At 36.7% G+C, this 14,737-nt stretch overlaps 1 protein-coding gene across 1 annotated transcript in view; it reads right to left on the bottom strand.

Moving 5' to 3' along the window:
* Glra3 (glycine receptor alpha 3) overlaps window positions 1–14,737 on the bottom strand; it is a 152,337-nt gene that overhangs the window by 97,416 nt on the left and 40,184 nt on the right. Inside the window, exon 2 of the mRNA XM_051169854.1 lies at window positions 7,028–7,155. Within this exon, the coding sequence (XP_051025811.1) occupies window positions 7,028–7,155 (128 nt within the window). The remainder of the gene's footprint in view (window positions 1–7,027; window positions 7,156–14,737) is intronic.

Here is a 14,737-nt window from a genome sequence, read left to right as displayed (position 1 = left end):
TGGGAGTCTATAGGGGTGCTCTTAACTGAGACTCTTAGCAGGAGGGGGTATAGGCCTAAGCTGGGCACCCCATGTAGCCAGGCAGGACTTCCAGCAGAGGGATAAGGAAACCAACTCACCCACAAAACCTTTGTTCTGCCTACAAGAAGTATAGGGATAAAGAGGGAGCAGAAATTGAGCAAATGGCTAACCAATGATTGGCCCAACTTGAGACCCATACCATAGAAGAGAGCCAATCATTGACACTATTAATGATACTCCGCTATGCTTGCTGACAGAAGCCTAGCATAACTGTCTTCTGAGAGGCTTCATCCAGAGGATGGCTGGCAATGGATCCAGAGACCCAAAGCTAAACAACAGGCAGAGCTCTGGTAGTCTTGTGAAAGAGTGGGAGGAAGGATTGAGGGAGCCAGAGGAGTCAAGGATACCATGAGAAGACTTGCAGAGAAATCTAAGCTAGGTCCATGGGGGAATCACAGATCCTGAACCACAAACCAAATAACATGCATGGGATCTTGGCCCCCTATACATATGGGGCAGATGTGCAGCTTGGTCTTCATGTGAGTCCCCAAACAATTGCAGCAGGGAGCTGTCTCTGGCTGTGTTGCCTGCCTTTGGATCCCCTTCCTCTAGCTGGCTGCTTTGTCTCGCCTCAGTGAGAGAGGAGGCACTGTTGAGACATGATGTGCCAGGGTAGGTTGGCATCTTTCTTGGAAGAAAAGGGAAGGTAAAATGGAGGAGGGAATTTGATGGTGGAACTGGAAGGAGAGAACGAAGAAGGTGTGATAAGTCTGTAAAGTGATTAAATTAATTAATGAATGAAAAAAGTAAAAACAGAACAAAAGTACAATATACTTTGAACACGTAATCATTTATAATTTTAGAAAACACTTTTGCTCAGTAGACTCTGTCATAATGACATTATACTATGCAGACATGTAAATAGAAAATACTATTTCCCCCAAAGTAGCAAGTATAATAGTGTCTTGGTGCATAGGAATAGTTAAAATGAGAAAACAAAATCCTTGAAATATTCATGTTATACTAAAAATATATAAGAACAATACATTAAGTAGTATCTTGCACATAACATATATTATGTACGTGTATGTACATAATACATACATGTATTTACATGTATATGTAAATATAGTGAAATAGATATTATAGTGTTAATTGAAGAAAGGTATTAATATAGAATATATTGGAAGTAGGAATCACAAGGATACTATGGAAACAAACAATGTTATTTCTATCTTTAAAACAAGTGGACATTCGAGATAGAGTAAAAGAACAACAAATATAAAACAATTTTTGGTGAAGTTTTGAGAATTCAGTGATTTTTTTTTTTTTTTTTTTTTTTTTTTTTTTTTTTGATATGATAACCTCTGATGAAGTCCATTGTAGATTTAAAGATCTGGAAAGGCCAATGGAAGGAATAAAGATTAGTAACAATGGGAGGAAGCAAATTCCAAGAGTGGATGCTAGAATGTTTTATAAAGTGATTAAGCTTTTATTTGCTATTCAATTGTTCTGTTAAAGTGTTTCAAGTTTCAGGTAATACAAATAAAATTACTTCAATAAATAAGACCTGAAAACAGTTTTCATTCTGTCTAGATAAGATGATATTGCCAAATGAAAATGTGAATTAATTAATGTGCTAAAGAAAATGGGAGGAAGTTTATAATTAACTTAATGGCATAAAGAGTAAAAGGCTGCAAAGGATGGTTGACAGATGAAATAAAGCAAAGTGTTATGCAAATGCTAGTTAAGGTGATTGGTGCAGATGGGAGAAACTTAAAGTGTGGCTTTCTCACAAATCTACAGAGAAACAGAGAGCTCAGGCCAGGCTAATTTTTCCCCCAATATTGGAAGGCCTTCCTCCAGGGAGACATTACCACCTGAATGTTATATCACATCCTACCAGCTGGAGACCAAGTGCTCAAACTCCTGTGACTACAATAACATTGCACATCCAAAGTATTATATTTGACAAAAACCCAACACTCCACACCAAGCAGAAGTCTGTCTGGCTTGGGAAGCCTTTCCTTTCCAATTTCCTTTTTGAGACAGAAAATAGAAAAACAAAACCAGAGAAACAAAGAACAACCAAAATCCATAGGACAATTCAACAAAACATGCACAAAACAAGTGAACAAACAAACAAAAACAATGGCAGGGAGTGGAAAAGAAAGAGAAAAAGGGACTGCATTGATGCTCATGCAAATCAGCTAGACAGGTTCTGAACTAAACAGCACTCTACCTCTCATAAGAACTTTGGTGGTTTGATATGAAAAAAAAAATCAATATTAATAATCACATTATTTCTTTGCAACTTTTTAGGACAGTAGAATTTTAGGACAATGAAACTGTTCTGTATGACAAACATAACCTGCTGTTGAGATTTTTATAGCCTGTGATAACTGTTCAACACAATAAAAGAGTTCTAGGGTTGAAGTAGCAGCTCTAGTTCATCAATTAAGATCAATCAACTACATTAAAAGAAAAGAACAATAATGGACAAATCATCAGGATACATTTTATCACCAATATTTTCTAACATAAAACTGTTCTAACAAATGCCTGTTAATTTTACAACAAATGGTTTCAGACAAACCAGAGTTCAAGGACTATGTCCATTTAACTCCCATCCTGAATATTAAAATAGGAATTTTATTTTATTTTATTTTTCCTGTTGCATCTGGTATGTAGAAAAGTCGAAATTGTAGAGGAATTTAAATCCAGCAACATGGCTGCTCTGGAAAAGCATCATATCCAAATACCTTCTAGGTCTGTGCGAACCAACTGGAGTGCAGATACGCTCTGGATTACATTATGATCTGGCTGGAATATAGACAGGCCTTAGTACACACCGTAATCCCAAACAATGGAGGTAAGTTTACTTTATAGAAGGAAACAGGCATATTTGAAAGTGATGTCTAACTAAGGGACAGAAAAAGTGTCAAACCAGAAAAAGCTTTGACAGAATGTGTTAGAGACAGAACACACCCAACTTTTACTAGAACAGGACAGGGAAGAGAAGCTACTTAAGAGCAGTGCAGGAAGAGAGAGAGAAGAGAGGTTTTTGTGGGGTTGTTTTGTAAACCAAGACATTCTTATTCTTTAATTTTTTCCCTCCCCTATTTCTAAGAAAATGGGAGTACCCCACCAACCCTCACCAGCAAGTCAAGTCCCATCAGGACTGAATGCATCCTTTTCCCCTGTGGCCTGGTGAGGCTGCCGGACCAGGTGGAAGTAATCAAAAAGCAGGCAACAGAGTTCATGAAAGAGGCAGTTCCCACTCCCCTTGCTCCCCTTTCTACAAGACTCATATGAACACTGAGCTGACCATTGGCTACATCTGCTTAGGAGGCTTAGGTCCAGTCCATGTGTGGCCCTTTGTTGGCTCTTTTTGTCTTCTTGTGGAGCACTTGTCCCCTACAGGTGCTTCTAACCTTCCCCCTACTCTTCCACAAAACTCCCTGCTCTCCACCCATTGTTAGGCTGGCGGTAAGTCTCAGCATCTGCTGGATGGAGCCTCTCAGAGGACAGCTTCCTGTCTGCAAGTAGAGTATTGATAATAGTGTCAGGGGTTGTCTCTTTCCCATGAGGTGGGTCTAAGGTTTGGACAGGCATTTGTTGGACATTGCCTCAACCTGTGCTCTATTTCTTTCACTGCACATCTTGTAGGCTGTGTAAATTTTAGGCTGATGTTTTTGGGGATTGGTTGGTTACTTGGACAGTTTCACAGAGACAGGTTAGAACAAGGTAGACACAAGTGAAGATGGAAGAAACCAGAGAATGAGTAGAAGCCAAACAATTAAAATACATTGCCAAAATTAGTTCGAGACCAGGCAGAACAATTCTGTCAGAAGCCAATTTGAATCAGTCATCTTGGAAAGGAGTTTAGGCCAGAACAACTGAGTTGAACTAGCAAGAAAGAGATCAGAAAAATCTAGAAAAGCTTTGGAATGGCTCTCATCTCACAGCTAAGAAATTAAAAATAATATTTTACGAGAAATAAAACCTTAAGTTTAGTAACAAGTAGTAAATACTAGTGATCCCAGCATTTAGGATCACTGAGGCAGGTGGACTACCTGGACTTTTAGACCAGTCTGGGTACATAGTATGAGTCAGTTCTTACCCAGTTTGAACTGCATAGTGTCTCTCTCTCTCTCTCTCTCTCTCTCTCTCTCTCTCTCTCTCTCTCTCTCTCTCTCTCTCTCTCTCTCTCTCTCTCCTCTCTCACACACACACTTTTAATCAATGAAATCTTGCACACATTTAATTTTTTAAAATTAAAAATTTAAAAATTTAAACTATAACCTCTCTTCTCCTGAGAATGGAATCTCATCTCTGAAATGAATAAACAAACAAACAAAATAAATAAATAAATAAATAAATCCAGTAATTTCTATAATTGGCATGGTTATTGGCTAGTCCTATAAGAGTACAATTTTTATTTACAAAAAAAAATATTACCACTTCACTTATGCTTGCCCACTTAAATTGTAGTTATCACGTTATCAAATGATTTGAAATTTCTTTTGTAAATCACTGCAATAATGAACTAAACTGTCTAAGGGACTGGCAAAAGCAGCAGGAACACTATATTTTGGTTAATAATTCATCTGATTTTTTATTAAAATGTCGTTAGGCTACTTATATATATATATTTTTTTTAGATATCCACAGACTTCTAAAAATAGAATAGAATTTTTTTCTGTAACTTTCAGTGAAAATAAAGCAGAGTCACTACTTACTGAGCATATTTCTTCGGCCCTATTCGTGGGATAACTGCCTGTGTTTTCACTATGAATTTAGCATCAGTTCTTACTGTTTTCTCTACTCAAAATCGATCTTAATAGTCACAATTTTTTGCTATAATTTGCATATGGTATCTCTATAAACTGTACTATAGTCTCATAACTACATATCCACATTTCTCTCTGTTATGTTAAAAAGCCTTTATAACTGAAAGCTAAAAATCAACTTAGAAGGTATAGTCTATATTAAAATGTGGAACACATTTTATGTTGAGGCAATCTAATTGATAATTTCTAACTCAGAAATTATCAATAAATTTTACTCCTACCTTTGTCTCTTTTACTTGTTTTGTTGTTATCAAATCTAACGCTAATTTTAATGTTGCTGATCACTGTCCTATGGGAGAACAGCCTTAGGGACACACAGAGGAAGGGGATAAAGGCTATCCTGATGGGACATTATGGACTGTGGCCAGACAGTGGGGGAGGAGGGCCCCACCCCTGCCCCAGGTCTAGGGGAGGGGAATAGGGCAGAAGAGGGGGAGAGAATGTGAAGAGGAAGATAAGAGTGAGGGGCTCACAATGAGGATGTAATGTGAATACATTATAGTAAATAAATAAAAGAATTTTATTTTTAACATCTATTTATGTGAAAAAGCATTTGCCGGGTCGTGTGTCTGCATACCACATGAATGTAGTCCCCTCAGAGGGCAGAAGGCGTTGGGTCCTCTACCACTAGAGTTATGGACAGTTGTGAATGGGCATGCGGGTGCTGGCAATTGAACCCTGGTTATTTGGGAAAGTAGTCCCCGCTTTTCCAGCTGAAACATCTCCCCAGTTTCCAATTTTTTATTGGATTACATAATTAAGGTAGATTAAATTTTTATGTCATTAAAATGTTTTCTTTTCCAGTGTGGATAATATTCAAAATAAAGTAAATTAGAGCATTCAGGAAGCTTTGTAGTCTTTCATTCTAAAATTAAATTCAGTATATAGTATGGTTATAGATAGATCATTTATACAAATATGTTACTTACCACTGTATTAAACAGAGGAATTGGTATTCTTAAATTGATCTTTACTTTCTTTTGTAAAAATTGATGGAAATATTTGGTGGGTAGAATAGCATTTAACCCGTTGTTAATGACTTTTACATATCCAGTTCCTTTCCCACTAACTGAGCAATGGGAATTTTCCACAATACAGGGTCCCAATATGGGAACTTAAATAATGAGAATGAGTCAAGTTCTGCGGCTCAAGTATGTGATTCTGTCTCTCCAAACATACAGGCAGGAAACTCAGAAGTTCAAGACTAAAATATCTATTTAGACAGTCTTGGCTACACTGGACTCTAACAAAACAAAAATGAAAACAACCCAACAAAAGGATGAGGCTGGAGGTGTGGTACACAGTGGAACAGCAATTGCTTACCATAAGCCAAGTCCTGGGTTTCAGAACCAGAGTTGGGAATGGGGAACTTAGTTTTGTTTAAGTGGATCTTAAACTTTTCTTCTAGACAATAAGAAAACAGACAGGTATTAACTAGTAGAGAGGCACACAGATAGGCAGGCAGGCAGGAGACATGCATCCATACATACTGACACATTCACACTCACACACACACCGACACACACACACACACTTGTGCGTGCAAGCACGCGAGCACACAGACACATGCACTCCTATAATAAAACGTTGATATAAGAAATACATTTTTTTTGCTGTTGTTGGTTTTTTTTTTTTTTTCAAGACAAGGTTTCTCTGTGTAGCCTTGGCTGTCCTGGACTCACTTTGTAGACCAGGCTGGCCTCGAACTCACAGCGATCCGCCTGCCTCTGCCTCCCGAGTGCTGGGATTAAAGGCGTGTGCCACCATGCCCCGCAAGAAATACATTTCTTTAAACCCAGGCATGGTGGTACATTATTGAGGCGGAGGCTGGAGAATTGCCTGAAATCGATGCTGGCTTATGCTACATGGGTAGAATATTTAATCAGTCAAGAATACATAACAAGTTCTTGTCCCTGAAGATCAAAACCAAAAATTAACAAGTAACTCTTAAGGAAAGAATAGTACTGTTTGTCCACAGAAAGCAAAATATGCTAGCTCTGAACTTAAATTTAGCTTTCCCTTTGCACATACAACTCTTAATACAGTATTTCAAAGACTGTTGGGAATAAGCATTACAATTTCTGGGTAGAATCAGTTTTAAAATGTATGTTCCGTAAGCGCACTTCACCTGAGGAAATAAACAGAAGAAGTACCTTTGAAGTTGGGCCTGATTCTTGCATCGTACCCTGATGTCCTCCCCATTAGTTTGTCCAGAAAATCAGAAGGTGACATGGGGGCACTTCGTGGTCTTGCACTGTTTGTTTCCTTGGTGGCAACCAAACTGTCAATGAAAAAGAGAGACTTTACAAACAGAAACCAAACACTACTTCCTAGAAAAGTAATGCTGTGAAGCAAGAATAATTTGACAACAGCGCAAGGAGAAATTGATAGCGCACAGTAAACATTACATTACATTTATGATCAATGCCTACTTTGAAATTTTCACATGCATTTCTTCATTTGTTAGAGGCAGCATTATGCTGTAGAAAACTGCCGCGACCCTTCTGATACAACCCGAGCGTTCTTCTTCAGGCGGTTTATTCAGGAATTTTCAGCAAGCTTCTTCCCCTGTATCCCAGCGCCCCTCTTATATCCTCTGCCTCACCCAATCAGCAGCTCTTACGTTGGTAGCTCCAATTGGTTCCCGACAAGGCGGGATGCATACGTCAGAGCAAAGCACGGCCCACAGCCCAAATAAGGACTTGTTAATCAGGAGCAGAATTGCAAGTCATTTTGCCTGGCAGATTGCCAGGCGCCATCTTAGTGAGGGCGATAGCTTCAGCTTCCCACAGTAAACCAACAAAATCTACTTCCAAGTTGTTGAGGTTACAAAATCTGTTTACTCAGACTCGATTTCAGATTGCTAGTTTTCTAAGAGTATCTTTAGTGTTTGAGGCCTACAAATGTGAAAGTGTAGCTGTAATGGGTGCTTTTTATTGCTTTTATTGTGTAATTTTCACAAGTTTAACAATATCCACAGAATACGTAAGTAATGATGTTCTTTCTGCAGTTAGAATGCTGCTTTTATTAGTAGCAATTAATTTATTTGGACTTATGGACCATTCATCAGTTATGTTCATTTTGTTAAGATCTAGAATACGTGTGTTGACGTTGAAAACCTGACCATTTATTTGGTCTGGAAACCTAGCTATTCACTGGATAGAACCTGTGTGGAGAAAAAAGTAAATTGTATTTGTATTTTTAACTTTATTTTGATATTAGAACTCATTGTCCTGCCCTGGGTGACAATGAACCTAGAATTTTCCCACTTCAGCATCCTGAGTGCTGGGACTGAGCATAACTGTTTCTTTAATCCTCAAAATTTAGAGAATGTAAAGTTGGCCTATTGACTATGTGGTGTTTGGATATCATATATTCAAGTTTCAGCTATTTTCCAGGATCTGCCATTCCTTTTTCATTCCTTTCACTCTGTCATCTCTACCAAGCAATTCAGAACACCATCAAACGCTGAACCACTTTATTATTACCTGGTCATGTAACACTGAAACCACTAAATGCCTTGTGTTTCTGCTGCCAGAACCCCACTGATTAGGAACAAAAAGCCTTAGAGCGCCATCGTCAAGTGTGCACAACATAGATGTAGGTAGTGATTCACTGTTTAGTCCTAAGATGCAGTAGCAGGGACTAGGAGAATGATGGTCATGAGAACACTGTATCACGGATACAAACAGTGCCTGCAATCGCCTGCCCAGTGTTTCCACCTGTTACGTATTTTCTGCAAATGGAAACTATTCCTTTCCTTCCCTATCCACTCTAGATTTTTAAAAATGATCTTTATTTCTTGTTAGCATTTTTCAATTTCATTTTCTGTTTCTGAGACCATGTTGAATTTTTCCCTATTACCAAAAATAAATAAATAAATAAAATAATAAAGAAAGAAAGAAAGAAAAGAAAGAAAGAAAGAAAAAACAAGTCCATAATAACAAAAAAAAAAAAAAAAAAAAAAAAGAAAGAAAGAAAGAAAGAAAAGAAAAGCTGCCACCTCTTCAATGTTTCTAGGCTTTTACTCTCCAGTTTTGACTGTTCTGATCTTGTGGCAAGAAACATTTGCTTATATTCTAAGCATAAGGACATTTTCCACAATTATGTGAAGAGCGGGGATTGACTCTGACATGAACACTGGTGCTCCATATTTGACCCCCTCCCCTTGGTGGGGAGGCCTGGTGGAACTTGGAGAAAGGATAAGCAGGCTACCAAGATGAGACTTGATAGCTTATGATCATATAGTGGTGGAGGAGGTCCCACTCGGTCTTAGACTTAGGAGAGGGGAATTGGGTGAAAGAGGGAGGGAGGAACGGGAGGATACAAGTGATTGGATAACCATTGGGTTGTAATCTGAATAAATTAATTAAATAAAAAAAGAATATACATGCAAACAGTGGGGAAAAAAAAAGAACACAAAACAGAAACACAGTGTTGGGACTCTTGTAGCTACACGGTGCTAAATCACAGCCATTCCCTTTATGTCCATGTACCTTTGACAAAAATCCCTCCATTTAGGTATAAAAACAAACTTAACAATTATCTTATCTACTAATTTACCTGGATATGTCAATGACGCTGTTGTCCGCAGTTTAAAAGAATCTACTTTTAATAAACGGGGAAAAATTAAAAAAAATAGATGATTGAACTGAAATCCCTAATATCACACTGTGGATGGAGGAGATAACATAGGTCAGCTCTCGGAGCTATAACAAGAACCTTCATAAAAGGTAGACTTCATATGAGAATGGAAGGCAAAGTCCATGTGAACTAGAGGCTGGTATCGGCATGTAGTATCATTGCTAAGGGCTGTGGTGATGGCCAGAAGCTATGAGTCTGAGGAATAAAACTTCTGCCTGCTCTTCTGGAAGAGTGAGGACCAAAGAGCACCTTGTTTTTGAGTCTGGTCCATTGACTTCACACCTGTCCTTTAAATGGCGTTCTTGGTGTCCTTTGTAGTCATTTGTTATGACCCCTAGAGAAAGAAGGTGCCAGCTTTCCAGTAAATTCTTCATTTGTTGTACTTTTCTACTCCAGAATTTCTCTTTCTTAGTTCTTTTCTTTAATAATGATCATCTCTGATAATATTTTCTATTTGGTCATTTTTTTTTATGTTTCATTTTAGTACTTTGAATGCAGTTTCTTCTTTCTTTAAATTTAAAGAGTTTACTTAGTAATTCTTATGACATTGCTTCCTCACCAAGTTTCAGCTGGTTATTTTTGTCTGTCTAAGATATGGTTTTTTACATATTTCCTAATTTTGGAATGAAAACTAGATAAGGAAAATGGTATAGTGTGACAATTTTATAAATAGTCAACTTTCCACACCCCAGACTTTGCTACTATATTGTGTAAGGCTGATTCTGTTTGGCTAAATATACAATAACTACATTAATCATCATCTGTCATCATAGACGTATCTTCTTGTTCAGCACTGAAGAGTGTTTATAAATTCTTATGCTAAGTCTCCAAGTATTGTTGGGGGTGTATTCATAAACCAGATGGACTTGAAGCCTTCCTGGGTCTTTTCTGAGCACACACAGGCGTTGGCTTGTTTGCTGGTAGGGTTGCTATAGCTAAGTACTACTGATAGAAGAAATTAATTTTTCTATTTTTATGAAGGCTAGAACTCTGTATTGTCTGGATTTTTTTGTTGTTTCTTTGTTAACTTGACATAAAACTAGACATATCTGGGGAGAGAGAATCTTAGTTGAAAAATATGCTTCCACAAGACTGGCCTGTAGGTGAGTGGTGGGTGTACTTTCTTGTTGAATGGGCAAGCCATTGTGAGGCAGCCAGTAAACACTCCTCCATGGCCTCTGCATTAGTTTCTGCTTCCATGTTCCTGCTTTGAGATCCTGGCTTGACTTTTCTTGATGATAGATTATAAGCCATAAATTAAAATAAATCTTTTTTTTCCCAAGTTGCTTTCAGTCATGATGCTTTATCACGACAGTAGCAAGCTAACTAAAATAACTTCAAACTCAAGGGACCACTAGTGCTGGCTTTCCAAAGACCCTTCCTCCTCAGCTTAAGCATGGCAACTACTCTCTGTCTACTAGTGCTTGTCCTATAATCTTCTTAAAGATAATCCGCCATTGTATGAGTGACTTTCAGCATGATCTCATTTCACCTTAATTATTCCATTTCCAATTAAAGTCATGTTTTGAGATACTAGTTCAGTATGAACTTTTAAATGATACAATTGAGTGCACACCACATCACAACCCTGTACACACGTGTGGCCATCTATATGTCTAGGAGAATATGAAGGCTTTGCAACCCCGTACGAACAAGCAAAGCCATTGATTTCCCTTCTAAGAACTCACACAAGTCTATTATTTATTCTCCCTGTTATGCACTGCCTCAGGTACTTGTCAAACTAAAAAGGATATCTATAAATACTTTTTGATAAATATCTCCAGGAAAAAGAAAAGCTCTTTTCAGTGGGTGAGTTACAAGCTACATTAAATAAAAGGACCTGTGCCAGTCCACTTACCCAGGGAACCTTCAAATGTGAAAAAAAATAACTGCTCTCTGAGAATGAGGCACTGAAGGTGGAAACTCCATTCTGCCCCTTGTGATTGATGTTCTTGTCTCATGGTGTTGCCCCTGGGCTTGAGAAGTTGGGCTAGGAATCCAGAAAGCCATAATGCCACAAGTCTCACTTTTATGAAGAATTAGATATTCTTAATAATTAAGCTACTCCTTACATTGCTGCAAGTCTCCTATTAACTGACAGAGTTTTGAAAATGTTAGATGCCAGTTTTCTCCTACTCCTTATAGAGTAGAGTGTTGCTAGAGGTCCCTATGACCCACTTTCTCCCTCTTACTCCCACAGTGTATCTCCTAGACCTTTTTCATACTGGCTTATGTTTTTTCTGTAAAGATCCAACCTACTTATGTCTCCATCTTATAGTTCCTTTCTATTCTGGATAATATTATTTCTTTTATTTATGCTTCCACATACATTCTTAATATTATTTTTAGGACCAAACATACTCTGTTTCATAACTAATATCAAAATTTGATATTAAAAGAAAGGGCATTGGTAATTCTCTTGTGTTTTCTAGTTGAGAAGTCAAAAGCTATTAATTAACTACATGTGAGTAAATATTTGATATTTTAGTAGAAAAATCACAAGCAATATATTTTACCCACCTATCATCTATCATTTCTTTGTACAACTGTCATCTAGATATCCACAATGTCTATCTCTACCAGAAAATAAGAAGTATATTTAAGTAGCAGGTGTTGATATTTGGGTGTTTGACAATTTAACTGCATATCTTTTCCAGATATATCAAATGATGCATAGCATCATGGAAAATGAAATTACTAAAATATAAAATTAATATTTATATTCTCTTCATTTTTGACAAAAGTAATTATATTTCTTTAACAGGTAAAAATAAAATTTTAGTACTGTTCCATTGTGTTCACACAGTGCCTGTCTTTCAAGAAATCTGTGTGCTTTCCTTACTTTTTTTTACTTACTTCTAAAATACTTTTTAAAATAATACATACTGACCTCAGTCTTAACATATACCCTTAAATGCAAAAATACATTTTTTCATCTCTTAAAAAGAAGTTATTTATTTTTTGTAACAAATTATCATTTTACATTTGAGTCAGTCTGAGACTGACATATTGAAAATTTCTAATAGTCACTATAAAGATCTCATGCTTTAATACTCTCTTCAAACCAAATACTAGTTATAACTGGAATGCCAGTGACTTTGATATCACAGATCATCTGTGTGTCCCCTGCAGAGAGCAATAGTATCATGCTCAAATTCCTGCTTGAGTAGGTAAAATTCTATCGAACACTAACCACTTTCAACATCTCTAATACTTCTTCTGGGGAATTGAAAAAGAGAAAGGGGGTGCAATTATTATTATTTCAGTGATTAAATAAACCTTGATAGTTTCGACAATTAATAGGTCACTATTTAGACTATTTTTAATAATTAAAAACAATGAATTTCATATATGTTAATAAGATGCCTTGGTTACGTTTATGTTTCATTTTAGTAAGTAAGATATTGCAGTTATTATGCTTTTATGGAATTTGATTTAATTACTCCTAAAGAATTTAACTTGAAATAACTTTCAAAATCCTCCAGAATTTTGTGCTACCAACTACAGCATAAATCATCATGAAATCAGATGATTAGAGATACTAATATATAAAAAAAAAAACCAGTTTTGTTAAGGACAAATAGTTTGTGAGTAGCATTTTACTAAATTAATTATTAAGCAACAACTTTTGAAGCCTGGAAAAGACTCTCCCTATGCCCTAGAGAATTTGAAGGAAAAACAGATTATAAATAGAGAATATGTTAATTCATATATATATGTGTATATATATATATATATATATATATATGTACACACACACACACACACACACACACACACACACACACGTCACTTAATACAAGCAATCTGTTAACCCAAGCAAAAGCACTTGTTGTTTACATAACTAACAATCAAAATAATTTGAAGAAGGAAAAATACTGCCTTTCCTAGTCTTCTATAAACCAGTATGAAATATGGAAAGTGTATTTCTGTCAAATAATCTTAGAAGTGTAAGCCATTTCAATGCACTTCAGAAAACCCATCAAAACTATCTACATTCTCTAAAAAGCAACTGTAGATTCTATTTTCAAATATTACCTTATTATTTTACAGAAAGAAATTTATTGTATATTAAATAAAATTGAGCAAAATTATGGTTTCTTTGATATAGCACATAATATTTAATATTAATATAATTTTTATGTAACTTGAATACTTATTTATGATAAATATAGAAAATGTTCAGAGTTCAGATGGAGACAAGAAAAGATGATAAATTATTTTAAAGCATGTAATATTTCATAAATTTCTACATAAGAAAAAAGTTCATTAATAATAAAATGGCCTTTCTAAAGGTCATTAGTATTTGTTGTTCCTCCCATAGTCACACAGGGTGGGAGACAATGTCCCAAATGGACCTTTGATGCCACTAAAATCCCAGTGTCATATATGGCTTGTGTGTTGTTGAGTCATTGGTCAAAAGGAGAGAACCCTCACAAAGATCACAGGCCATATTCAAGGCTATTAATTACTCTTTATAAACTGATGGTAGGGACCTATTGCTGAAGATACATACGATTAATTTCATTGAACATGAAGAAGTCAATCTGCTTGTATCTTTTAAGTTTTTATTCGTGTTCTTTTAAACATTTTTTTCCTTTTTATGAGAGAACATGAAGTTGGGTTAGGGGTCATCTGGGAAGATTTGGGGGAAGAACAAGAATACAATCAAAATATACCGTATAAAAACTTTTAAATTGAAAAAAAAATAGTAAAGTGTCTTTGAGACTTTGAGATATTTAAAGTGCTGTGTACTGCCATCTTTGGATTTCTTGGCAGTAAGCAGGAGCTGAGAATGAGAGGACAGTGAAAGAAATAGACTCCTACTCTAATACCCAGATAGCCCAAATTGCAAGACCCCTGAAAAAAGACCACCAGGACTCGATACCTATGCAACATAAAAGGTTCCTGTATCACGGGCTAGAGCTCCGGTGACAATCCTTCCTGATGCCACAAGGGGATTGGGTTTATAAAGGGAAGAAAACATAAGCGCGGACACGGGGGGGGGGGGGAGGTCTAGGGAGAGGGTGGAATGGGGAAATGTGGGTCACAGTAATGTTGACCTTTAGGCAGGTTGGGTGAAGGCTTAGTCTCAACGGAAATTTTTTTTTTTAAATCTCAGAGTAGCATTGGATCTCACCAGTAGAGTTTCTGGAGACTGCCATAGTTTATGGCAATAAGTAGTCATTCTGGGAATGCAAGGAGAAGTGAGGTCACCT

Source organism: Acomys russatus, chromosome 27 (genome assembly GCF_903995435.1).
Source record: "Acomys russatus chromosome 27, mAcoRus1.1, whole genome shotgun sequence".
NCBI classification, from domain to species: domain Eukaryota; kingdom Metazoa; phylum Chordata; class Mammalia; order Rodentia; family Muridae; genus Acomys; species Acomys russatus.
This window is presented reverse-complemented; position numbering and strand designations above follow the sequence as displayed.